Raw genomic sequence first — 25,756 nt, 5'->3', positions numbered from 1 at the left:
AATGGGTAGAAGCACGCCAGGCCTTTGAAACTAGCGAAAGACACAGTCTCTCAGACAAACCCATTTTGAAGCTAAATTGTTTCGTTATGGAACAAAGCAGGCCGCTTACTGGCCAATCTAGCGAAAGGCCGGAGAACGCCTCAGTATATATACTGTTTAAAGGATGACAAGGGGAGGATAATCATTGATCCGGCAGGCATTAATGAAATTGTGGCTCAATATTATGCGGCTTTATACAAGGACCACCCCCAGACATCACTAGTAGATACCCTTTTGGACAATGTGGCACTGCCCACGGTAACATCTGAGCAGCTCCTGAAATTAAACGCGGATGTGACCGTGGAGGAACTCCAATTGGTCATTAGGGGTCTAAAAAACGCAACAACTCCGGGGCCTGATGGCTTCTCGGGAGAGTATTATAAGATTTTGCTCGCGCAGGTCTCCCCAGTAATGATGCAGCTCTACAATGACATACTGAAGGGCAAGTTCAAACCAGACAAGGATAATGTGTCTTACATTAAGCTCCTTCCCAAACCAGGGAAAGATCCCCTTCTGCCTAGTTCATATAGGCCTATATCCCTAATAAACGTAGACACAAAGATCCTATCCAAAATCATTGCTGATAGGCTGGCCTCTTTTCTACCGTCTCTGATAGGGGCTGAACAGGTGGGGTTTGTCCAGGGCCGTTCAGCGGTCAAAAATATTAGGATGGTCCTAACAGTCCTAGACAGGGTTCGACACGATCCTCTTCCAGGGGAAAATCCGGCCATACTCACCTTGGACGCTGAAAAAGCTTTTGACAATGTAAGGTGGGCATGGCTGGAGGCAGTGCTGGACAAACTGGGATTTAGGGGGGCATTTAGGACGTTTATTACAAACTTATATGATAACCCAAAGGTGCGAGTGTATACTCAGGGCTACCTCTCCAAACCTTTTAAATTGCAAAAGGGAACGAGACAGGGGTGTCCGCTTTCCCCTTTGCTCTTCAACTTGGCACTGGAACCCCTGTCGCGGCTTCTTTGTTCATCAGACCTGTATACTGGTGTTGAGGTGGGATCAACGCAGGTGAAGGCGGCGCTTTTTGCTAATGATGTGGTGCTATTTCTGGCTAAACCGGAGGAGCACATTCTAGCTATTTTTCAGGCCCTGGAGGCCTTTGGAAGTTATTCAGGATACAAGGTAAGCATTACCTTTGTTACCCATGAGTGATACCTTGCGTAAGGTGACCAGGGATCAGGGAATCAGTATAGCAAAATCTAGCATAACATATCTCAGGGTGAAAATAGGGAAGGACACACACTCCTTGTATCAACTTAATTTTCCACCACTACTGTCCCGTATAGGAGCTGACCTGGATAGATGGCAGGGTCTACCCCTCTCCTTGATGGGAAGGTGCTGCTTAGTGAAGATGATGGGTGTCTCTAAATTGCTATACCCGATGCAGACCATCCCACTATTATTACGGCATTCTGATGTCAAAATCCTGGAGAGTAAATTCGTGCGGTTTATATGGCAGGGCAAGAAGCCGAGAGTTGCTCTGGATAAACTGAAACTGAGAAGAGATTTGGGGGGAGTCAACTTCCCAGATGTCCGGGGCTACAATATCGCATGCAATAGCAGATACATATTGGATTGGGCAAATCAGACTTCTTTTTATACCAACCTCAGCCTGGAGAAACAGTTAGCGAAACCCTGGACCTGATGGCATTATTGCATACCAGTATTCCTAACTTGCCAGGACCAATTAAAAAATCATTGCTACTAAAAGATACCATTGTAGTATGGAAAATATTGCGGAAGATGTATGGTTTGCCTTATCGAATTTCTAAGCATCTCCCGATTGCAGCTAACCCCAGTTTTGGAGCCAGGAAGGAGGCAGCAGAGATATAGCTATGTGGTTACGGAAAGGGGTTCGGAAGATGGGTGACTTATTTCACGAGACAGAATCTAGGTGGAGGACACTGGAGGAGTTGAGAGAGAAGTGGGGATTGCAGAGTCTGTCTTTCCTACCATACATGCAACTTATGTCATATGGTAAGGAATTATGTAAGGATCTAACGAAGGAATGGAGAGCAAAAGAATTTGACCTACTCTTGCGGCTAAAAATTAGACCGAAATTTCACTTCTCTATCAATCTCTTAGAAGCAAATGGGAGAGAGTAGACCCTAAGAAGATATTTCGGAAGTGGGAAACGCTTTTGGAGATAAAGGACATACATCAGCTGGTTTGTGCAGGCATAGGGGCGCTGCATCAGGCTGTTCCAGATGAGAATTGGCGTGAGACCCATTTCAATATTCTACATCACGCAATATATGGGTTCGATATTCCCAATGCAGGTACATGTCCAAAATGCAATCTTTCCAGATCAGACTTGTAGCATGGATTATGGAATTGCCCGAGATTGAGATCATTTTGGGACGATATCTCGGACCTGCTGAAGAATTGTGGTAGGAGCGAGACGGAAATCACCCCTGCAGTGGCGATCCTACACGTCCAGATTGATAAGGGTGACCAGTCTGATAGCTACACAACAACCTCTCTTTTGCCACTGGAGCATAAAATTGTACTAGGGGCAAAAAAGTGTTTGCTAAGTCTATGGCTTCAACCTCGGGCTCCCTCTGTCTCTATGGTCATCCCGCGTCTCAGGCGTATGTTTCATTTGGAGTGGCTGGAGGCGACACAACAAAAAGAGATTAGGGGGAAGAAATTATACCTAACGTGGCGCAAATTCATATTGGTTCATATTGATCTCTGTGAATATGCTCGGATTATGTCTCCCTTTAAGCTGACGGAGTGGTATTTGGTGGAAGACCTAAAGGATAGGTTGGGGGTTCTGAAAGTGACATAGAACCTATATAGCCAAGTGCGGCTGGATGAGGTGCTCAAGCTGATGCTGGGAAGGGGGGGGAGGGGGGAATGGTTATGTTATTTTTTTTTATTTTAATGTTCCTTATGATGTAACATGCTGAATATGCACTTTCATATTTCTTATGTCAATTACTATTTATTATCATTCCCATGTCTGTAATGGTATGATAATGTCAAATTGTTACTCTTTGGATTGGGAGAAAATAAAAAATTATATTTAAAATAAAAGCTATTTTTTTGTCACCTTACATCACTAAAAGTGCATTAAAGTGATTAAAAAAGGCGTATGCCCGACAAAATAGTACCAATCTAACTGTCACCTCATCCCACAAAAAATTAGCCCCTACCTAAGACAATCGCCAAAAAATAAAAAAAAACTATGGCTCAGAATATGGAGACACTAAAACATAATTTTTTTTTTGTTTTAAAAATGCTGTTATTGTGTAAAACTTAAAGTAAATAAAAAAAGAGTATACATATTAGGTTTTGCCGCGTCCGTAAGAACCTGCTCTATAAAAATATCATATGACCTAATCTCTCAGGTGAACACTGTAAAAAAATAAAAACGGTATAAAAAAGCAATTTTTTGTCACCTTACATCACAAAAAGTGTAATAGCAAGCGATCAAAAAGTCATACACACCCCAAAATAGTGCTAATCTAACCGTCACCTCATCCTGCAAAAATGGTACCCTACCTAAGATAATCGCCCAAAAACTAAAAAAACTATGGCTCTCAGAATATGGAGACACAAAAACATGATTTTTTTGGTTTCAAAAATGAAATCATTGTGTAAAATTTACATTAATAAAAAAAGTAAACATATTAGGTATCGCCGCATCCGTAAAAACCTGCTCTATGAAAATATCACATGACCTAACCCCTAAGGTGAATACCGTAAAAAATAAAATAAAAAGTGTAATAGCAAGCGATCAAAAAGTCATATGCACCCTCTAATAGTACCAATCAAACTGTAATCTCATCCCAATCTACATAAGACAGTCGCCCAAAAAATAAATAAAACTACGGCTTTCAGAATGTGGAGACACTAAAAAATATTTTTTTTTCAAAAATGTTTTGTTATGTAAAACTGAAACAAACAAACAAAAAAAGTAGTCATTTTTGGTATTGTCGCGTCCGTGACAACCTGCTCTATAAAAATACCACATGATCTAACCTGTCAGATGAATGTTGTAAATAACAAAAAGTGTTATATAGAGCAACCAAAAATCACATGTAACAACAAAACTGCCACCTTATCCCGTAGTTTCCAAAATGGGGTCACTTTTTTGGAGTTTCTACTCTAGGGGTGCATCAGGGGGGCTTCAAATGGGACATGGTGTCAAAAAACCAGTCCAGCAAAATCTGCCTTCCAAAAACCGTATGGCATTCCTTTTCTTCTGCGCCCTGCCGTGTGCCCGTACAATAGTTTACGACCAAATATGGGGTGTTTCTGTAAACTACAGAATCAGGGCCATAAATATTGAGTTTTGTTTGGCTGTTAACCCTTGCTTTGTAACTGGAAAAAATGGATTCAAATGGAAAATTCTTAAAATTTCATCTTTATATTCCATTAATTCTTGTGGAACACCTAAAAGGTTAACAAAGTTTGTAAAATCAGTTTTGTATACCTTAAGGGGTGTTGTTTCTAAAAGGGGTCACTTTTTTGAAGTTTCTACACTAGGGGTGCATCAGGGGGGCTTCAATAGTGACATGGCAGCTTAAAATTATCCCAGTGAAATCTGCTTTCCAAAAAAACATATGGCGTTCCTATCCTAGCATCACTACTATTGTTCTACTACAGTAGGCACAATGCCGCTACTATTGCATAGGAAAAGCCCAATCATTGCCTTTATGCCAATACAGTGTTTATGTTTTGGGGGGCTCTGTAATGGCAATTTATGTGTTTGGTCAGTCAGCATCCCTATTTGAATCATTTATACATGATGAATGTTATGTACATTCTTGTTAACAGTAACAAAATAAGATGAACAAATCACTATAATAAGCTTTACACACAGAGGCCTAGATTCACTATTATGTCTGCTGGGCAAATGTTGGCCTATCTAGATGTCAACTAAAGGGCAGGGCTTAGTGGAAAGGAATGTGCCTTCATGGAAAGTGGGCATGATCTAAGCTGCAACATTTTGTGCCAAAGTTGCTCTAGAATTCTGGCATAAAATTTTGTCTCAAAGTAAGCCAACCAGTAGTTAGTGTAGAGTTAGATAAAAGTGTCTATCCAGCTTGAGCCCCTGTGATAAATTTGGTTAGTAAAGCCGTGGTGAGCCTGCTTCCTGCCTGAGCTGCTCTCTGCGCTCCTTCCCCATGCCTCTTCTGTCTGTTCTGAAAAGCTGCTGCCTCAATGAAGTTACAACAGCCGGTGAAGATGCAGGACTTTCAGAGACCCACGTCTTGCACCCCTTCTTATCTCTATCTGACTGCACCCAAAGCAAGTGCTGCAGGTACCTCCCCACACATGCTGCACTTTTATTCTATGCGACGGTCCAGTGTTTGGGTAGCTAAAATCAGTCATTTACTGAAAATCCATTAAAAGTCATCACAAAACGTGCATCCAGCATGCTCTAGTAGAGTACTAGGTGCACATGTTGTGACAACCTTAAAGGGAATTAGGAAAATTAAAATACTTAAATATTACTCTACAATAAATACATTCCCAAATACCCCCCATTAGTCAAAGTGGGCAGCGCCATCTACGGAGCAATCACCAGGAGAAACAAAATGGCCACCCCACAACACCGAGCCGAAGAGCTGCCCCATCCTCCTCTCTGCCCCGTGGGAATGATGAGGAGACATGAAGTACAGACAGGAGGGTGGGGTAATGAGCAGCAGCACTTGTATGCAGTTTCCATTACCACAGCTCCATATCACCACAGTCTGTCCAGTTTATAGTCTCTGTACCTCATGTCCCCCCTGAACCAAATTACCCAGAGATTCAGCCAAAGTTCTTATCATCTGTATTCAGGATCATAATCACTGAGGAGAGAGGAGGACGAGGCAGCCCCCCACACCACGCCGAGAAGCAAGCCGTCATTCCGTGCGACCAGGACAGGTCCCGCGCGCACCGGCAGGACAGCGGCCATCCCGCCTCCCCCGATGACCGCTCCCCTGACAAAACGAGCCACTACAACCAATGAAAGGCATTTTGAAACATACCCATCACAAAGCAATATTTAAGTATCTCCACTTTTATTCACAATACAAAATCACATAGTATAAAACTATATAGAACAATCAACATTTTCCCCATTTACAGTACTATCCCCCCCACCACCCCTCACCCTTCCATACCCTGAGAGAGAAAAAAAAAAAAAACTGTGTAAAGTAATTAAAGGGTTTCTACCACTTTGTTTTCACATAATTAGCTTTCAGACACTAGCGATCCGCTAGTGTCTGCTCTAGCAAACCATCCTAATATAATAGCTTTTGGTGCAGCCGTTTCGCTAAAAAAAGAACTTATATTGATATGCTAATGAGCCTCTAGGTGCTATGGGGGCGTCATTAGCACCTAGAGGCTCGGTTTACCTTCACAAAATGCCGCCGCCCAGCGCGCCCCTCCAGCCCGCCCATCTCCTCCAGAATGCGATCCTCCCTGTGAGCCAGCGGACGATTTCTCGCGCATGCGCCGTGCGCGTCTGTATTCGGAGCATGCGCAGTGAATGTCTGACCGCTTTCTGCACAGACATCTCCACAGTGGAGATGTCTGAGCAGGGAAGCGGTCAGACATTCACATTCACTGCGCATGTGCTGAATACAGACGCGCACGGCGCATGCGCGAGAATTCGTCCGCTGGCTCACAGGGAGGATCGCATTCTGGAGGAGATGGGCGGGCTGGAGGGACGCGCTGGGCGGCGGCATTTTGTGAAGGTAGACCGAGCCTCTAGGTGCTAATGACGCCCCCTTAGCACCTAGAGCAGGCATGGCCAACCTGCGGCTCTCCAGCTGTTGTAAAACTACAACTCCCATCATGCCCTGCTGTAGGCTGATAGCTGTAGACTGTCCAGGCATGATGGGAGTTGTAGTTTTGCAACAGCTGGAGAGCCTCAGGTTGGCCATCCCTGACCTAGAGGCTCATTAGCATATCAATATAAGTTCTTTTTTTAGTGAAACGGCTGCACCAAAAGCTATTATATTAGGATGGTTTGGTAGAGCAGACACTAGCGGATCGCTAGTGTCTGAAAGCTAATTATGTGAAAACGAAGTGGTAGAAACCCTTTAACACAGAAGAGGATAGAATACTGGCTAAATTGGAGGCTTGGGCAGAGAAGTGGCAGATGAGATTTAACATTGACAAATGTAAGGTTATGCACATAGGAAGGAATAATGCAAGTCACCAGTACATACTAAATAGTAAAACACTGGGTAACACTAACATGGGAAAGGACGTATGAATTTTAGTGCAAACAGCAAACTAAACTGTAGAAACCAGTGTCAAGCAGGCGCTGCCAAGGCCAATAGGATAAAGGGTTGCATCAAAAGGGGCATAGATACACGTGATGAGAACATAGTCCTGCCACTTTACAAATCACGAGTCAGACCACACATGGAGTACTGTGTACAGTTCTGGGCTCCTGTGTACAAGGCAGACATAGAGCTGGAGATAGTTCAGAGGGGGGCAACTAAAGTAATAACTGGAATGGGTGGGCTACCGTACTCAGAAAGATTATCAAAATAATGGTTATTCACTTTAGAAAAAAACCGACTGAGGGGAGATCTAATGATTATGTATAAATATATCTGGGGTCTCTCCCATCATCTGTTTATCCCCAGGACTGTGACTGTGACGAGAAAAAAGGTTTGTACACAAACATAGAAGAGGATTATTTACGGTAAGAGCAGTGAGATTATGGAACTCTCTGCCTGAGGAGGTGGTGACGGTGAGTTCACTAAAAGAGACAGGTTATCACTATAGACAGGTTATCACTATTGTCTGATTGCAAATGAGCATAGGACGATTAAGGTGTTAAATTTGTTGTTGGGGGAGGAGCTTTTGTGGGAGTGTGTGTATATATAGCCACATAGTATTAGCTTGCCTAATTATAGCTTGCTAATTTTTCCAAGTGCTGATTTTTATAAGTGCATTGGAGATATTCAGGAGATACCCAAGTGGTAATCTGGAGGTGGATACAATCTAAACAAGTAAGATTTGTTTGTCTATAATCTTTCCCCTCTTTAAAATGGCAGACCTGGTTCTGTGCAGGAATTGTTGTGCTTTTATTTCAGGTTCCACTCTTCAGAGGTTTGGATGCTGTCTGATCTGTAGACAGCTCTACATAATGCAGCAGGAAATTTTTGAAATCTGAGATTTGTAAATTAACCGTTAAACAAATTCAGGCTGAGAACATTGCAATGCCACTGCCACATAGGCCCCCTAGAAATGGAAGATGGGTTACTGCAGGTTCTGATCAATATAACAATATAACAAAATAATAGCAAAGACAGGTGCACTCTGCAGTCTTACTAAACCCTCAAACTGATTTTAAAATTGAGAGATTAGTCAACATTTCCTACGGTGTAGAACATGTCTAAGCCCGGGCACCACGCCAAGGTTTCTCAAGTAGCCCGGGACCTAACACTCTCCTAACTGAGCCGTATGGGCAATACCAGGAGCCAGTGGGCAAATTACAGGAGCATGAGGCCGACTCACAAGTCAGCCAGTCTTGAGTGGGACTAGCAGACTCCTCCCTCCTCCCATTGCAAGCATGGTTACATGCTGGAGGTAACTGGTGAGTTGTTTGTGAGTCGGCCTCATGCTCCTGTAATTTGCCCACTGGCTCCTGGTATTGCCCATACGGCTCAGTTAGGAGAGTGTTAGGTCCCGGGCTACTTGAGAAACCTTGGCGTGGTGCCCGGGCTTAGACATGTTCTACACCGTAGGACATGTTGACTAATCTCTCAATTTTAAAATCAGTTTGAGGGTTTAGTAAGACTGCAGAGTGCACCTGTCTTTGCTATTATTTTGTTATATTGTTATATTGATTATGACATCCACACAATTGCTACCTTGTGTAGGATGTCTATTGTGGTACTTGTGGTTCGCTGCGGGCATCCTCCACCGTATGCATTTTTGCTAGGGATCGCCATTAGCAACAGGCCACAAGTGCAGGATTTGCCTCCCTCATAAGGGAATACTAACAGGAGGGGCTTAACTCCAATAAATTAGGAGAATCAAATTAAGAGAGGATCAGGGGGGGAGCAAAAACCCGCTCTTCGGTCTGGTAGGACCCTAACCTCCTCGTCCCTCATAGGTAGGGGGAACATGGCAGTATGTGTCCACTGTTCCCTTAATTAGACCAGAAATATACACAGGGGTTAAATGACCAGGAAAGACTGATACCAGGAATAAGACTGAAAAAAGTGGTATTTAAAGAAAGCAACTGAAATTTAATTGCTCATTTAAGCCATGGGGGGCGACCGTGTTCAAGGTGAAAGTCCACCAGCACTCCCTTTGTAGGATAAGTCTAGGAAAAGTCTATTCATAGTATTCAGTATATTGGGCAGACTAGATGGGCCAAATGGTTCTTATCTGCCGACACATTCTATGTTTCTATGAGTTCAAGAGGAGCCGGGATGTATTTCTGGAGTGTAATAATATTACAGGTATAGTTATTAGATTTCTAGACAGGGGCCGTCGATCCAGGGAGTTATTCTGATTGGGGTCGGGAATGAATTTGTTTTCCCCTAAAATGAGGAAAATTGGCTTCTACTTCACAGTGATTTTTTGCCTTCCTCTAGGTGGCAAACTTGTAAGATAACAGGCTGAACAAATGTCTTTTTTTCAGCCTTAAAAACTATATTACATTACGGGCTATATTTACTCCCATTGTGTCATGATTGATGTGCCCAAGCGGGCTGTAGAATGGCCACATCAGTTTGAGACTGGCATACGAAATGCCAGTATTAATAAGCTTCCCCCTTTGTGTAAAGTTTTATATAACGTTTGGGGTGGGCATTATACAATGGAGTCTCCATCTACTACATTTTCTGCAGCTACTGTATATTGCAATATAAAAGAAGCTCAAACTGAGGAGACCCATGACACAAAACCTCTTGCTTACTTACCGGAATTGTGGCCACTGTCATCAAGATGGCAAACTTGAAGATAAATTCTGAGTCTTAAAAGGTATGAATATTTAGGAACTGTCAATAGTTCATACAGACGACAGAATTTTGGAAGATTTTCTGCTGAAAAAAATGATAAAAAGCATGGAAGGCATTAAAAAATGAAGTTATGCTCTCTGGTTTAAACCCCCTCTACTCATGCCCTCTGGGCCAGGCTTTGTTTACATGACTGTGTTGGTGACATACCCATATACCACATGTGACCACTGCAGCTCATACCTGGCCTCAGTGGTCTTGTGCGATATACCGATTAGGTCAGTGAACAGCTGTAAAGGTCACATGCAGTATATGGGACATCCTTGCTGTGGCCAAGAACATGACATCATGGCTCCAGCGGCTAGGACAATTGGAGCAACGGGGCTGGAGCAGAAAGGGCTTCAACCTGTGAGTATAACTTTTTATTATTTTAACACCTTTCCGCCTTTATTATTATTTTTTCAGACAAAGCCACTAAGTGTTCCTTTAAAGGCGTTTCTATTTTTGCATATTTCTTGGCAGAAAATGTTTGTATTGTTTTATGGCTCATTAATATCAAATCCATCCAAGCTATTGTTGCTGTGAGAACGATTGTGTCAAAACTCAGTCATCTGTTTGTATGAACTTCTAACCAGACAGGTGACAGTTCCAAAATATAAAGACCTTTTACTACCCAGAATTTACCTCCAAGTTTACCATTCTGACCAGCAACAATGACCTTCATTTTAAGTGTTACTATTAGGAACATAAGGTTGTAATGTAGAATATACACATAGAAGATACAAAAAAAAAAAATTCTAGCACTTCCCCACTTTTATACCTTCTCTCCTTGATCCTAATCTGTCTCTTTCATAATCATTAAAAATAAATACATGCAGAATTTTCCTATTTCTGTCCCAGGAATCATCTGTTTCCCTCTACTTCTCATAATTTCAGATAACATGTGTGTCTGGCTGTATGGTAACTGGTTGCAGCAACTACCCTCCCCCACTGCTATCAGAGATAGCAGACATAAAGCCCTGCCCATAAACATCTGTGAGCCGGACACTGAAAGGACTGTATTTGTATTGTGACATAACAGACAACCACTAGATATGTGAAGATGAAATAGGTTCTCATGAGAATCAGCCTAGTTTGTTCAATTTTTAGCTTAAGGGTATGTTCACACTGGGTGGCTAGCTGTCGCTCCTTAGGATTTGAGGAGTTTGTTGCAGATTCGTAGCAGAAGTAGCAGTTAATTTTAATAACTGATGACTTGTGAGATGCAGCCTAAAGGCTAAAATAAATAAAAACATAAATATATGTAATATTCACTACTTAAAGGGGTTGTGCAGGGGTTTATATTGATGATAGGTCATCAATATCAGATCAGCAGGGGTCTGACTCGTGGCATTCCCGCCTATCACGAGGTGGCACCCGTACAAGCACTGCTTCCTCTTCAAGATAACACTGCGTTTCACATAGAATTGAATAAAGTAGAACCCCTATAGGTAGACTGATGCTGGCACCCAAGGCAAAGAGTGATCAGTTTGCAACTGGGGGTACACCAAACAGTCTATCTGGTGTATTGATACCCCGATGTGCTTGAATACTGAGGCTGAACTCGTCAAGATTCTGAGACCCTGACTAACATACAACTCAGTCCCTCATTGGGAGAGATTGCTATATCAGCCCAGTCTTAGTTGCTAAACATCATTCATTGCTGGAACAGAGTCCCCATTCATCCATCATTTCTCATTCACACTTTGGTATCACCCATATAGAAATTGCTGCTGGCTGACTCTAGAGATTGCCCATATTTTACGCCATTGCTGTCCTGTTGCTAGATAGAGCTGAATGTGCATGCTCGACGCGTTTCTCCACGTGTGTGGATCATCAGGAGCAAACATAGAGCATTAGTATCAATATTAAGTACCAGCCACTGATAGTGTGAGAAGGCAACAGTTAAAGGAAACAAAGACGCCAGCCGCTGATGGTACGGCACTGAATATTGCTACTAATATTATTACCACATAAAGTGACACGTCAGATTGGCAAAATTAGGCTTGGTCAGGAAGGGAGTAAATGGCCTGGTCTGGAAGTGGTTAAAAAGTGTCAGTGCTAAATTTGATAGGGCTCATGCAAACTACTGTATTTTGCATCTGTGTCCAATTCTTTTTTTTGTGCAAATTGCACACAGACCCGTTTATGTCTATGGACTCAAAATCATCTGTGTACTGTCCACATCTGTACATCCATTCCACAAATTATAGTTCTGTATCACGGACAAGAATAGGAATTTCTACCGATGGGAGAGAAAAAAAAATACAGATCGCACACGAAAGGTATTCATATTTTGCCGACTGCAATACAGACACAGGCATGTGCATGTGGCGAGGGCGTCACAAAATGGCAGTTTCTGCAGAATCTGCAACTCATTTTAGAAAATTGGCGTGGAATAATGATACATTCCCTCAATTTGTGCATATTTGAAATAAATATACCCTGGCGAATAAGAGGATCAATTTCTGTGGTAAAGGTTAGAGTATTGGGTAAAAGAATTAAATGCCAACACCGCCAACAAACTTTTGAGAAAGCAAATCAATTTTGATGCTATAGAAAAATATCAGCAAGTCCTGCAAAAATAAGAGCTGTGGTCCTGAAAGGGTTAAACTACTTCTTTATATAGCTGCAGATACCTCATCAAGCGACTTTCCCCTTCTGTAAAAACTGAAAAGTGGGAAGATGACAGCCATTACAGATGCAGTCAAGTATCTACTAGTTTTAGTTGCGCTATCAGCAGACATAAAAATAAAATGATGCAGAGTCAGTGGAAATGACAATAGGAACATTACAAATGCTATAGTGTTATAGATGAATGTGGGTAGACATAATAAATCACACAGAGGTGTAGCGCAAAGTTGGTTCAGATATATACACACTGCGCAAATAGTGTTTGCATAGTGGAATATGGTGTCGGCTTGAAAATAGGAAGATGCAGTGACCCTCGGTGCAGGCAGAACAGATGTTATGTTTCAGAGAGCAATCTTTGTGTAATTTGGTACATGAGCTCTATAGGCAGTAAAACACGTCTGTATATTGTTCTTTTATTTACAGCATGTTTCTTTTATTACATATGATATGCGTCTAATGCAGAAGAAAAATGTCACTTGTAAAAGCCACATAGTGGTTACGTCAAAGAATTTATAGACATATAGACTAAGATGTCTTCTGGTAATGTTCTGTCCTTTGTACTATAGCAGTAACACAAAGGAAATATACAGTACCAGTTAAATGTTTGCACACACCATTTCATGTTTTTTCCAGTTTTTTTGCTTCCCACAATGTAGATTCATATTGAAGATGCGGCAGAACTTCCTGCCGGATCCGTCAAAACGTATGCCAACTGATGGCATTTGTAAGACTGATCAGGATCCCGATCCGTCTTACAAATGCATTGAAATGCCGGATCCGTCTTTCCGGTGTCATCCGGAAAAACGGATACGGCATTTATTTTTTTCACCTTTTGCGCAGACTGGAAGGACGGATCCGGCATTCCAGTATTTTGAATGCCGGATCCGGTGTAACGTTATATTTCTCTACCTCGTGAGATTCCCCTATCCTCGTCACTTGCGGTCGCACCGGACATGACGTGAGGAGGTGTGCCGCGCAGGCGCACAACGACGGAAGTGGCGACGGAAGTGACGTGGGTAGGGAAATCTCACGAGGTAGGGAAATATAAAGTTACACCGGCACTAATACATTTCTATGGAAAAAAATGACTGCATTCAGGAAAAGTCTTCCGTTTTTTTGGACGAAAATAAAACCATAGCATGCCGCGGTTTTATCTTTGTCCTGATCAGTCAAAAAGACTGAACTGAAGACATCCTGAACGGAATGCTCTCCATTCAGAATGCATGGGGATAAAACTGATCAGTTCTTTTCCGGCCCCTAGGACGGAACTCTATGCCGGAAAAGAAAACCGCTAGTGTGAAAGTAGCCTTACACATAATGACGTAGTCAACAAAAAAGGCTTAAGCAAGCCAGAATATGTTTTATATTTCAGATTCTTCAAAGTAGCCCTCTTTTGCTTTGATAACAGCTTTGCACACTATTGGCATTCATAAGGTAGTCACTTGGAATAGTTTTCAGTTAACAGGTACAGTATGCCTTGTCAAGAGTTCATTTGTGGATTTTCTTGCCTTCATAATGTGTTTAAGACCATCAGTTGTGCAGAGGTTGGAATGGCACACAGTTCCATACTGTGTTTAGTCCTATTCTACTACTATTGTAAACCACATTATGGCAAGAACCATTCAAGAAAAGATAAATGACCAGTCCATCATTACTTTAACATATAAAGGCCAAATTAAATATTTCCAGGGCTTTGAAAGTATCAAGTGCAGTCATGAAAAGAATCAAACGTTAGGGCGAAACTGGTTCTCATCAAGACCACTCCAGGAAAGGAAGACCAAGAGTTAGGGCCCTTGCACACAATCATATATGCCCTCCGAGATATACGGTCCATGAGCGGGCCATATGTCCCGGAGCGGCATTGATCGTGTGCACAGGAGTACACAGCATCATAGATTACAATGATGCTGTGCACGACAGGCCGTCCGCGGGGCTATTTTCCCGCACTCATATGATTTTATCTCTCTTATTACATCTCACAAGGCTTGTTCAATTTTGTTTGCATTAATGACATTCGGTACAATATAGGCTTTACCTCTGCTGCAGCGGATAAGTTCATTAACGTTATCAGTCTCAGTAACCGCAAATTAACAGCACCTCAAATTAGAGCTGATTGTCACCGCCGTGCTCGGTCCGGGAAACGCGATCTGTGTCACACTGCCTCAAGTGGCTCACTTGACCCAAACTAACTATCTGATAGCGGGTCTATTGTTAATGTACTCGCATCATGTGTTTTACTACTGTTTTAGTCCACATTATGGCAAAAATCACTCAACTAATTAAAGACAAGTGACAGTCCATCATTACTTTAACACGTAAGGGTCAGTCAAACCGAACTGTGTGCCAACTGACTGCATCATAGTATTTTATGATGCAGTCAGTTCTTATCCAATCACAGGAATATTGTACTGTAAACCAAACAAAAATCACAGAAAAAAAGATAAGAAACATCCTGCACAATATGATAAATATGAGGATATCCATGGCTACATTTATGAAGAAAAAAAAAAGAAATCACTGAAAAAAATGCACAATGGATAATAAATAATAAAACACAATGGATGCATGCATTATCTAAAGACTGATATGATAAAATCTGAGACTCTTAGCCAATATACTTTGATCAAAACACATCTGTGCCCAGCTACCCCCAAGGTGGTCTCAGTCAGGCAGGTCCTACGCTAAACCTACCCATGCCGTTGGGCATCTATGTTCAGGAGCACAGACCCCGCACATATGGTGTGCTGCTCCTAGTCACCTCCATGTGCATGAAGCAACCGATGGGAGGAGGAGCAAGCACACCTCTATGTACCACCTAATCAGTATTGTACTCACACCTTCAAGAATGATGGAAAATGATAACAGGTGACTACCTCATGCAGCTGATTGAAAAAATGCTAAGAGTCTGCAAAGCCATCATCAAAGCAAAAGGGGGCTACTTTGAAGAATCTGAAATATGAAAAATATTCTAGTTTGTTTAATGCTTTTTGTTTACTACTTAATTCCATATGTGCTCCTTCAAATATAGATATCATTATGGGTACACATAGATCGGTGAATGAGGGAGGAAGTGACAAAACCCACAGAGAACAACCACTGGGTCATCCAGGAAATTATACTGATGACTTATCCTCAGGATAGGTCATCTTTATCACCGGTGAGGTCGGAGTCCTGGCACCTCCATCAATCAGCTGTTTCAGGGAAGCGTTGCGGGCTCCCAGCAGCTTACCAAGCACAACACCATACATCGTATAGTGGCAGTGCTTGATATAGAAGCTCTAGGAAGACGCCAATTTCTTTAGAGTATTGGGTAAAAGAATTAAGATTTTTTTTTTATTTTCAAATGGTATTTAATACCAACAATGCCAATCAACCTTTAGAAGGCACATCAATTTTGATGCTATAGAAAAATATCAGCATGTTCTACAAAAGAGATCCTTGGTCCTGAAAGTTACACTACTTGAGCTTCAGCTAGGCCATGTGACTGATGTATGGTGATATTACATGGCCTAGGAGGAGCCTGCAGCGTTCACACAGAGCCTGGTCTCTTCTAACGGCTGATCAGACCCCCGCCGATTTGATATTGATGACCTAGGAGGATACATCATCACTATTACCAGATAACCCATTTAATCTTCAAAAACCTGCTGACAGTCATAACAAGTGGTCCATAGCAAAATCATTTCAACAAGATTTGTAGGTAGATCAATCACAAACTAAAACTGAGAAAGCAAAGAATTGGAGAGAAGAAAAAAAGGGGGAAAGTGGGTGGGGGGAGGGGTGGAAGGGAAAAACCAATGAGGAGTTGGAGTATCACATCCTAGAGGGCATCTCACATAACCCTCCTAGGTCAGCCATATAGAAAAATGGGCATGTTGTAAAATTGGTCCACAGAAACTCGATACTCAGTATGGTAGCAAATATTCTGTAAAAATTGTCAATTTCGACCACCCATTCCTAAATAGTAGGAGCTATAGTAGATTTCTATTGTCTGGGGATAACGGTTTGGACTGCTGTCAAACAATGCCAAAGCAAGCCCCTTCCAATGACAGCAAGTCAAGCAGGGACCAGAGACAGCAAAGCTATTTGAGGGATGGTAGTCACAAAACCAACCAGCCGGAATGGTTACAATGTTTTCTCTGGGTTTGACAGGAATTAGGCATCTTGTGATTAAGAGTAGAACCCTGTCCAGTAAAAGGACTCAAGTCATGAGTAAAGGATCCTTAATAGTAACAGTCCAATAATCCAGCATCCTTCTGTTTCTGGAATTGTAAAAACATCACAATTAAAAATAATCATTCTCCTGTTCCCCACGCCTTTACTGCCTTTACAAATACTATAGGAATAAGGATGCAATGCAATCTTTCATTCTTTTTCTTTGCAGTATGTTTATTGATGTTGAAGATTAAAACTAGGCATTTCAACTCTATAGCAGTTTCTTTTTCAGGTTTGTTACCATCATGTGTTAATCATCAATAAAACCCATTGCAATGGACTATAACTTCCAAGTGCATGATGACAGCGCCTATGAAAGACCACCTTTTATCTTACTCCTACCCTACTGACCACTGGCACGCACATACTGTAAATGAACTAGAAAAGATCTCCAGCTGCAGTAAGAAGGTGTTATTACATATACATATGAAGTATGTTATTGCTGTCCATCCTATACTCCCTTGCGTATGAGGACACCTCTCTCTTTTCTCTTGCTGGATAGTTTTCTATGGTTTGTAACAGAACTATTTTGATTTGCGGCAATTTTACACCGCCTCAGTTCATAGCCAATTACCCTGCAGTTTATAAAACTTTACCTGACACCCTGTGGTGATGGGCAATTTACCGTCTTGATAGGTTAGCATATATTACAATAAGCTTTTGTCTATGTTAAGGGTACTTTCACACTAGCGTTTTTCTTTTCCGGCATTGAGTTCCGTTCTAGGGGCTCAATACCGGAAAAGAACTGATCGGTTTTATCCTAATGCATTCTGAATGGAGAGCAATCCGTTCAGGATTCATCAGGATGTCTTCAGTTCAGCCTTTTTAGGACGGAGGTAATATCGCAGCATGCTGCGGTTTTATCTCCGTCCAAAATTCCGGAATACTTGCCGGATCTGGCATTTTTTCCCAGTGATCCGGCCGAGAGTGTTCCGGCAAAACAGATCCGTTTTTGCGGTCTGCGCATGCTCAGACCGCAAAAAATGTGGTAGAAAAAATGCCAGATCCATTTTTCCAGAAGACACCGGAGAGACGGATCCCGCATTTCAATGCATTTGTCAGACGGATCAGGATCCTGATCCGTCTGACAAATGCCATCAATTTGCATACGTTTTGACGGATCCGGCAGGCAGTTCCGGCGACGGAACTGCCTGCCGGAATCCTCTGTACAAAGTGTGAAAGTACCCTAACTTTAACTCTTCAGAAGTCTTCCTACTTCTGTCCCTAGTGTGCTAGAAAAATACAGAATTCAGCCCCGGGGGCCACATAGAATAGTACTGCTGGAACTCAGCCAAACATGTGAGAAAACACGGTTATGTTGTTGTGATGGGTCACATGAACCATATGTGAATAACAAGGTAACGCTGGGGATGCTGGCAGCTGAACCCAAATCTGTCCTGGAGGTAATCCAGATATCATCGAATGGTGCACTTGTAAGAGGCTAGGAACGGGTTTTGGGAAGAAGATCCCTTTCTTCAGATATACTTAGGTATCCAAGTGTATTTGAAGAAGGGGATCTTCTCCCTGAAATGTGTTATAATCACTGGATTAATAAACGATCTTTCAGATTATCCCTGGCTGCTGCATGTGTCTTCTTTTTTCAACAGAGATATTCCTAGCCTCTTACAAGGGCAACATTCTGGCGTCCGTAGACAAACCCTGGTGCATTGGTGCAATTTCAAACCCAGAATTCAAAGATGTAATGTATATGCACCAAGGGGTTGATAATGCTTCATCCCCTGTGGGTCACTACAAAACAGGCAGTGTGTTTCTCTGCCTGTGTTCCATACCCACCAACAAAAACACACGGCTTTATCTCTCTCCATTTAAAGCAGCATGATGCAATTCACGGTCATCAGAAGGGAAATTCAGGAGTTTACTGCATGCAGAGATATTATTAAAGTAGCACTCCAACAACAACAAAAAATATTCTCTGACCTGTTAGAGAGGTGTATGATGTAATCTCTAGTAAATGTAATCTTCTCATCAGTGACCATATTTATGAGTTATCCCCTCCCTTCTAATTCTCAGCTGTGTCATGTGACCAGCTCTCTGATCTCCAACTGACATAGGACAGGAAGTCAGTTACTTCTCTATTCATTCCTATGAGACTGACATTGAGGCTCCCATAGCAATACATAGAGAAACTGGCTTCCTGTCCACACATACATGCTGTGTTATTTGGAAAGTCGGATTGCTGGTCACATGACACAGCTGAGAAGCAGAAGGGAGGGGATATGTTACAAATACATACATTGATGAGAAGATTACATTCACTACTGATTATATTATGTGCGTTTCTAACAGATCAGAGAATACATTTTTTGTTCTTTAAGATTAAAAGAAGCCATATGAATCTGTATTAAACTTATGGTACAACTCAAATAATTGTTATTCTAATGGGTCTGTCACTGTTCATTCTAAAACATCACACTTGTTTAGTTCCCTCGGTATATATATATATATATATCTCAATATCCATTTAAACATGCTTGTGGGAGTGTTTTATTATATGCTGGTTCATACATGTCCCCATGCACCATTGTTGAAGACATTTTAAGGCTACTTTCACACTAGCGTTCGGGTGTCCGCTTGTGCCTACAGTATAATGTATTTTTCTACACATTAAATGGAACAACATAGGACACTGATGAATCAATCATTACATGTAACATTGTGTGAATGATGTCTTACTCTGATAATAGAAATACTCTATCATAATTGAAAATGGTCTTTACTAAGTAATAAGGAAACAATTCAGTATAGTGTATACCCCACTCCAGAAGTAAAAATAATAATAATAATAGAATATTATTGAGATTTATATAGGACTGCTTGTCTTTCTGGAAGCATACAACTACAGTTTACTGAAGAAGTTGTACATTATTGTTGAGCAGTAACTTTTTACTACACTTCATCACAGAGGTAATAAAGGGTAGTCATACGAAATGTATTGCAAGCATACAACAAATAAGGAGCTAAAATGATTAGTATTTTTGTGCTGTACACAAGTCTGCATTACCATACTGTGATTGTGTTTTTCATGACATCCATTTATTTTATTAATCTAAGCTATTGACTACAACAATATAAAACTCTATACTGTAATAAGTACTAAATCTAAAAGCTGTAAATCAGGTAGCACTATAAAAAGATAGCTCAGCACGTCCGTGCCGCAGATCCTCCTTTCCTTCAGGAAATATCTAATTAGGGGCACTTTCCATGGTGCTTCTTTACCTTAGGGTAAAGGTTTGTTGTTTGGACAGTTTATTCAGTACAGTTAAAGTATTATGTATAACTGAGCAGGTAGCGCCATTTGTCCAGCATTGATACTGTATAAGCCATAGTCTCTCTTTATCTGTCCTTGGGTGTGACCATAGAAGTGTACCAACAGTGGGAGGGAAAGCATAATGCAAGCTAGCAGGCTTGTAGAATCAAGGACCGACAGAGCAGACAATGACAGAGACTTTCCATTAGCTTTTACATGAGCTTTGGAGGGAAAGGAACAAGGTACTGCACATGAGGATCTACGAACACTGTAAAGTTTTTATTTTCCAGTATGTGGATGCCGTTGAATTGGCTATGTGCACTGTAAGTCAGTTCAACATTCACAGCTTATGGAGTTGGTATATCCCTTGAAGTGTAATCTACCCCTGTGGATTGGGTAAGATATCATTAGAGATATAATAATCACACAGACAACTGTCCTAGTCACAGGGTAATCGCTTTGTTATCATTCAAAAACGTACTCTTTAAATTCACTGTCCTTTTATACCTGCAAATGTTAACGGCTCATGTATTTCTTGAATATGAGCATTAGTTGTGTAGGGTATGTTGAAGGTCCTAACACCAACTTGTCAGGAGTAAGACACTATATACCAGCGCCTGCATTGTATGGTCTTTACGAATATATGAGGCACAATGCAGGTCTGAAGGATTTGTTTCATTAAATATTTTTCAATGATTATTATTTTCTGAATATATAACATTTTGTAATTGTCAATGTGACAGTAAACACTCATGAAGTGACATATAAATGCATTTCATTAATGAAAATAATACAAATAAAGATCTTCAATTAAGTGGCATCCTCCTTTTATTCTCTGGCATATTAGTACTGAATGAAAGGTCAGGAGGAAACAGCTTATTACAATGAATGACATTATCTGTCCATCATCGCATTACACTCCCGCCCACAAAACATTAGGATCACACATCTGCAGACACACAGAGCGTTCTGTTTGTGTGCATTTAAAATAAAGTGTGAAACCAGAAACACCCTATATTACTGTGAAATCTGAGACTGAGACCAAACGTTTTCATGGACATCCGACTTTTTTAAATGTGTCTAATGTGTAGGCTGCAAAAGAGACGTCTATACAAAATACAGCATGCGCTTTCACAGTGATATAAACATATAAATCCTAACCCTCTAAAGGTTCATTTTACCATTACTGATTCTGTAAATACTCTTAAAGGGGAAATCAACCTTGAAAGAAAACTGGAAAAATTAAAACAAAAACTACCCATACCTAATATTCTACTCAAATTGGGGACCTTGTCCTCATAATCCACTAATTTCACCTTGGTATTAACAGTGGGTAATTGATGGTCTTCAATTGCAGACTGAGCAGTGGACAAAGATTCTTACTGTAAAAAGTATCCCACACCTTAGAAGATGGTGTTAATTGTCCCTAAAAAAAAAATTTGTTTTTGTTTTTACGTTTAAGAAAACCCCTTAAGGTAAATGTCCACATTCAGTCATGTTCAGTGGTAAGGGGAGGCCGGGAGGAGTGATCTCAAAAGTGATCAGCATTATAATTTCACTCCTATTTAGCTTCAGAGCATCCCAACAGGATACCTGACTAGACACGTGGGATACATTTCCGGGGACTCTACCACTAGTTGGAGGAGGGGATGTACCAATCTTTTATTTTTTGGGGGAGAAAACATCTTTTAAACTGAAAAGACTTTTGCAATATCGTTTAAAAAAAAGAGGTAAGCCTTGCTACCCCAGCCTGATGACATTTTGTTTAGTAATGGTCTTACAGGCTAGATTACAAACACACATTGAGAGAGATTTACTAATCCAGTCTAATACTTAGACCAGTTAGTCTAAAGATGTACCAAATTATATGCAGTGGCTCACAATGGATTATATATTTGGTACATCTTGCTAGATGTAAACTTTACACCAACTATTGGTTGACTGACTTTGCACCAACATTTTGACGAATACTGTCAGATTTGATTCCTAATCTTCCCACCAAGCCACATTCATCTCCTTTTAAAAGCAGAATAAATGTGGTGCAAGGCATATACAGTATATGCTTTTTTTTCTGGCACAAATGTAGACAGAATTCTGGCGTATTCAGCTTAGTAAATCTCCCCCAATGCTGTGCACAGAGAAAATGATTTCCCTACAAAAGTTATCAAATTCTTTCACATAAATATCAACAAGTATTTTAATGTAAAATAATATCTCCTTACAATACATCCACATTCCAGTTCTACTATTTGACAGTTCTCCGAAGCACTGAATGCTTTCTCTAGATCAATAATCAGAGTTTAACAAATCAAAAGTGGGAAATATAATTATGGCAGAAATAAGGTCACATTTGAATGATAATTGTTAGTCGCTGAGCAATGTTCTCTTCTCCTTTTGTAGATAAATGAATATCATTGAGGCACTGATAGAGAAGATGGGGCATATACTTTAACAGTTTCATCCCACGCACAGTCTGCTACCTGTAAGATAAAAAAAGAAAAGGCCTTCTTAAAATACAAAGCAGTATGTAAAAGAGACTGCCTCTCCTTTATAGAGAACAGTAACACACTAAAGCCCAGTTCACATTTTCAGAATTTTTTTTCAGCCAAAAGGAGTGCATTCTATATGGAAGGGAATTACAACTGAAAGCTGTATAGTCCATTATCAGATGTTTTACTGGCAATGGACCACGGGTCTGACTAGCTCACTGACACCGATCACTGCCTAACTCATCAGTACAGGAATAATCAATGAAAGCAGTCCATATTTATTTGTGAATGAGATAGCTTGGATGGTCATGTGTTGGGCTGAGCTGTATTATGTATTAAGGCAGGAGTCATAATAAATATAAAACCTGAAAGAAACCTGCAACAGTGTTTTTTGTAGAGTAAGGGCTCTTTCACACCTGCGTTATTGTCTTCCGGCATAGAGTTCCGTCGTCGGGGCTCTATGCCGGAAGAATCCTGATCAGGATTATCCTAATGCATTCTGAATGGAGAGTAATCCGTTCAGGATGCATCAGGATGTCTTCAGTTCCGGTACGGAACGTTTGTTGGCCGGAGAAAATACCGCAGCATGCTGCGCTTTTTGCTCCGGCCAAAAATCCGGAACACTTGCCGCAAGGCCGGATCCGGAATTAATGCCCATTGGAAGGCATTGATCCGGATCCGGCCTTAAGCTAAACGTCGTTTCGGCGCATTGCCGGAGCCGACATTTAGCTTTTTCAGAGTGGTTACCATGGCTGCCGGGACGCTAAAGTCCTGACAGCCATGGTAAGTGTAGCGGGGAGCGGGGGAGCAGTGTACTTACCGTCCGTGCGGCTCCCCGGGCGCTCCAGAGTGACGTCAGGGCGCCCCAAGCGCATAGATCACGTGATCGCATGGATCACGTCATCCATGCGCATGGGGCGCTCTGACGTCATTCTGGAGCGCCCCGGGAGCCGCACGGACTGTAAGTATACCGCTCCCCCGCTCCCCGCTCCTACTATGGCAACCAGGACTTTAATAGCGTCCTGGGTGCCATAGTAACACTGAAAGCATTTGGAAGACGGTTCCGTCTTCAAATGCTTTCAGTACACTTGCGTTTTTCCGGATCCGGAGTGTAATTCCCGCAAGTGGAGTACACGCCGGATCCGGACAACGCAAGTGTGAAAGAGGCCTAAACAATATTTCACACGCTGTGGATTTTGTTGCAGAAAATCCTGTGGCTGAAAATTAATTCCATTCACGTGAATAGGGCTTGCAGAAATCCATGTGCTTTCAATCCCAGTGAATAGAACTAATTTTCTGCAAAAAAATCCACAGCGTGTGAAGGAGCCCTAAGAGTGAAGGTCACTAGTGTTGAGTGAACTTGTGTTTTAAGTTCTGCATCCAAAGTTGGGGTTATCGAAGAATCCCGTTATGGATTCCCAATTCCTTTATGGTCCGTGGTAGCGGAATCCATAATGGGATTCTTCGATAACCCGAACTTTGGACGCAGAACTTAAAACACAAGTTCGCTCAACACTAAAGGTCCCAGTAAAAAATAAAAGGGGGGGGGGGGGGGGGGGGAAGAAGCAAAAAATGCTAGATTCTGATTTGCTTACTATAGAGCCAAAGGTAGGACTTCATATCAATCATTTTGCAACATGGTGTTTCTATATCATCCAAGTGTTTGGAGGTATTATCAGTGGGGCAAAAATTGTTAAACGGTGGGGAGGGGGCTTAGAAAACTATATAAATAGAAATATATATAGAGTCACTTATAGGCCACTTTGATCCTCCCCACTGGTCTACATTTTGTTGTCTGCAGTTTGACATGCCTGTATACTTATGCCTCCACTGTTCCAGCACTTTAGCTCCAGTCCTCCCCACCGGCCTCTGTTCACTTGGCTGCATCAGTGACGTGCCAAATGATTTCTGCAGCCAATCACTGCCTTATACCGCTGTGCTCAATGACTTGGCTGCAGAAATCATGTGGCACGTCACTGATGAAGCCAAGTGAACAGAGGCCGGAGGGGAGGACTGGAGCTAAAGTGCTGGAACAGTGGAGGGGCCAAGAGGGTAAGTATTGCTTCTTTTATTGCTTCATCACACTCTCCCCTGAGCAATTTTTTGCCCCCATTAAGACCCGGGACACAGCGATATGACATCTACCAGGATGCAGAGTTCTCCACCCCAACCATTGGACTCCATGGCCAAATCATTGTGTCACATCTCTAGGTAAAATGGCTTAGTTCCATGTACAACCAGACTTCCTGTGCTTCTACTGAATTGTTCATAGATGACATAGGTTTCTATAGGGATATAAGTTTGGTCTAATTAAACATTTCCGTGTCAGTTTTTTATGGCTGTATGTTAATTGGTGAATTATTCTGACAAAAAAATAAATAAAAGCCCACAACAATTTATAGTATAACATTTGTCCTGTAATCCCTACTTTTATAGTTGTATTGATAAATTTACAATGTACAGACTAAATAGTACAGCAATAACCAAACACTATTCCAGGGCATTTATTGAAAAGGCAATCTGCTAGATGCTACAAATGTGCTTTAAGGCATCATACACAATAAAATAAGGATTTGAAACACATGTATTTAAGCAATATAGTGTTTTACTCCAGGCATGTTAGCTATAAAAAAATAAAAAAATGGTTAAATGGTTTGACTACTAAATAAAGCTAAAGCCATTTAAAAACACATCATGGACAAACATCAGTGTATAAAATAGATGGCTGTAAGATATCCTGCTCAACTAAAGCACAGCTAAACAAGAAATAGGTGCTGGAATTGAAAAAAATCAATTCAATGATCTAGTAAGATCACCGAACCAATAGCATATGAAATTGAGTCATGGGAGACGAAGTTAAATTGATAATTGACTTCTTCCCAGCCACGTTATTTAGGTTAATGGAAGTACTATACAGCTCACAATACACAGTATTGACATGATGATGCTCATACCGTTTGTGTCACGGTCTCTGTTATCACCAAGAATGAATGCAAAAGTTCTATTATGACCTGAATACAAAAGAAATATTTAAGAAGGTCATCTTTAAATGTAAAAAAAACAAACCTGAAGCTGTAATGGTATCGATTGGCTTCAATAATGATCTATTACCTACATGCTTCTAGATA

At 41.3% G+C, this 25,756-nt stretch overlaps 1 protein-coding gene across 1 annotated transcript in view; it reads right to left on the bottom strand.

The window, feature by feature from the left end:
- Nucleotides 1-20,793: 20,793 nt before the first annotated feature.
- Nucleotides 20,794-25,756, bottom strand: part of PEX7 (peroxisomal biogenesis factor 7) — a 294,431-nt gene continuing 289,468 nt past the window's right edge. The window contains exon 10 of the mRNA XM_040429202.1: nt 20,794-22,619. Coding sequence (XP_040285136.1) covers nt 22,551-22,619 — 69 coding nt within the window. The 3' untranslated portion in view covers nt 20,794-22,550. The remainder of the gene's footprint in view (nt 22,620-25,756) is intronic.

The sequence above is a fragment of the Bufo bufo genome, chromosome 4 (assembly GCF_905171765.1).
Source record: "Bufo bufo chromosome 4, aBufBuf1.1, whole genome shotgun sequence".
NCBI lineage: Eukaryota > Metazoa > Chordata > Amphibia > Anura > Bufonidae > Bufo > Bufo bufo.
Note: the sequence above shows the minus strand (reverse complement) of the source record. Positions and strands in the feature narration are given on the sequence as shown.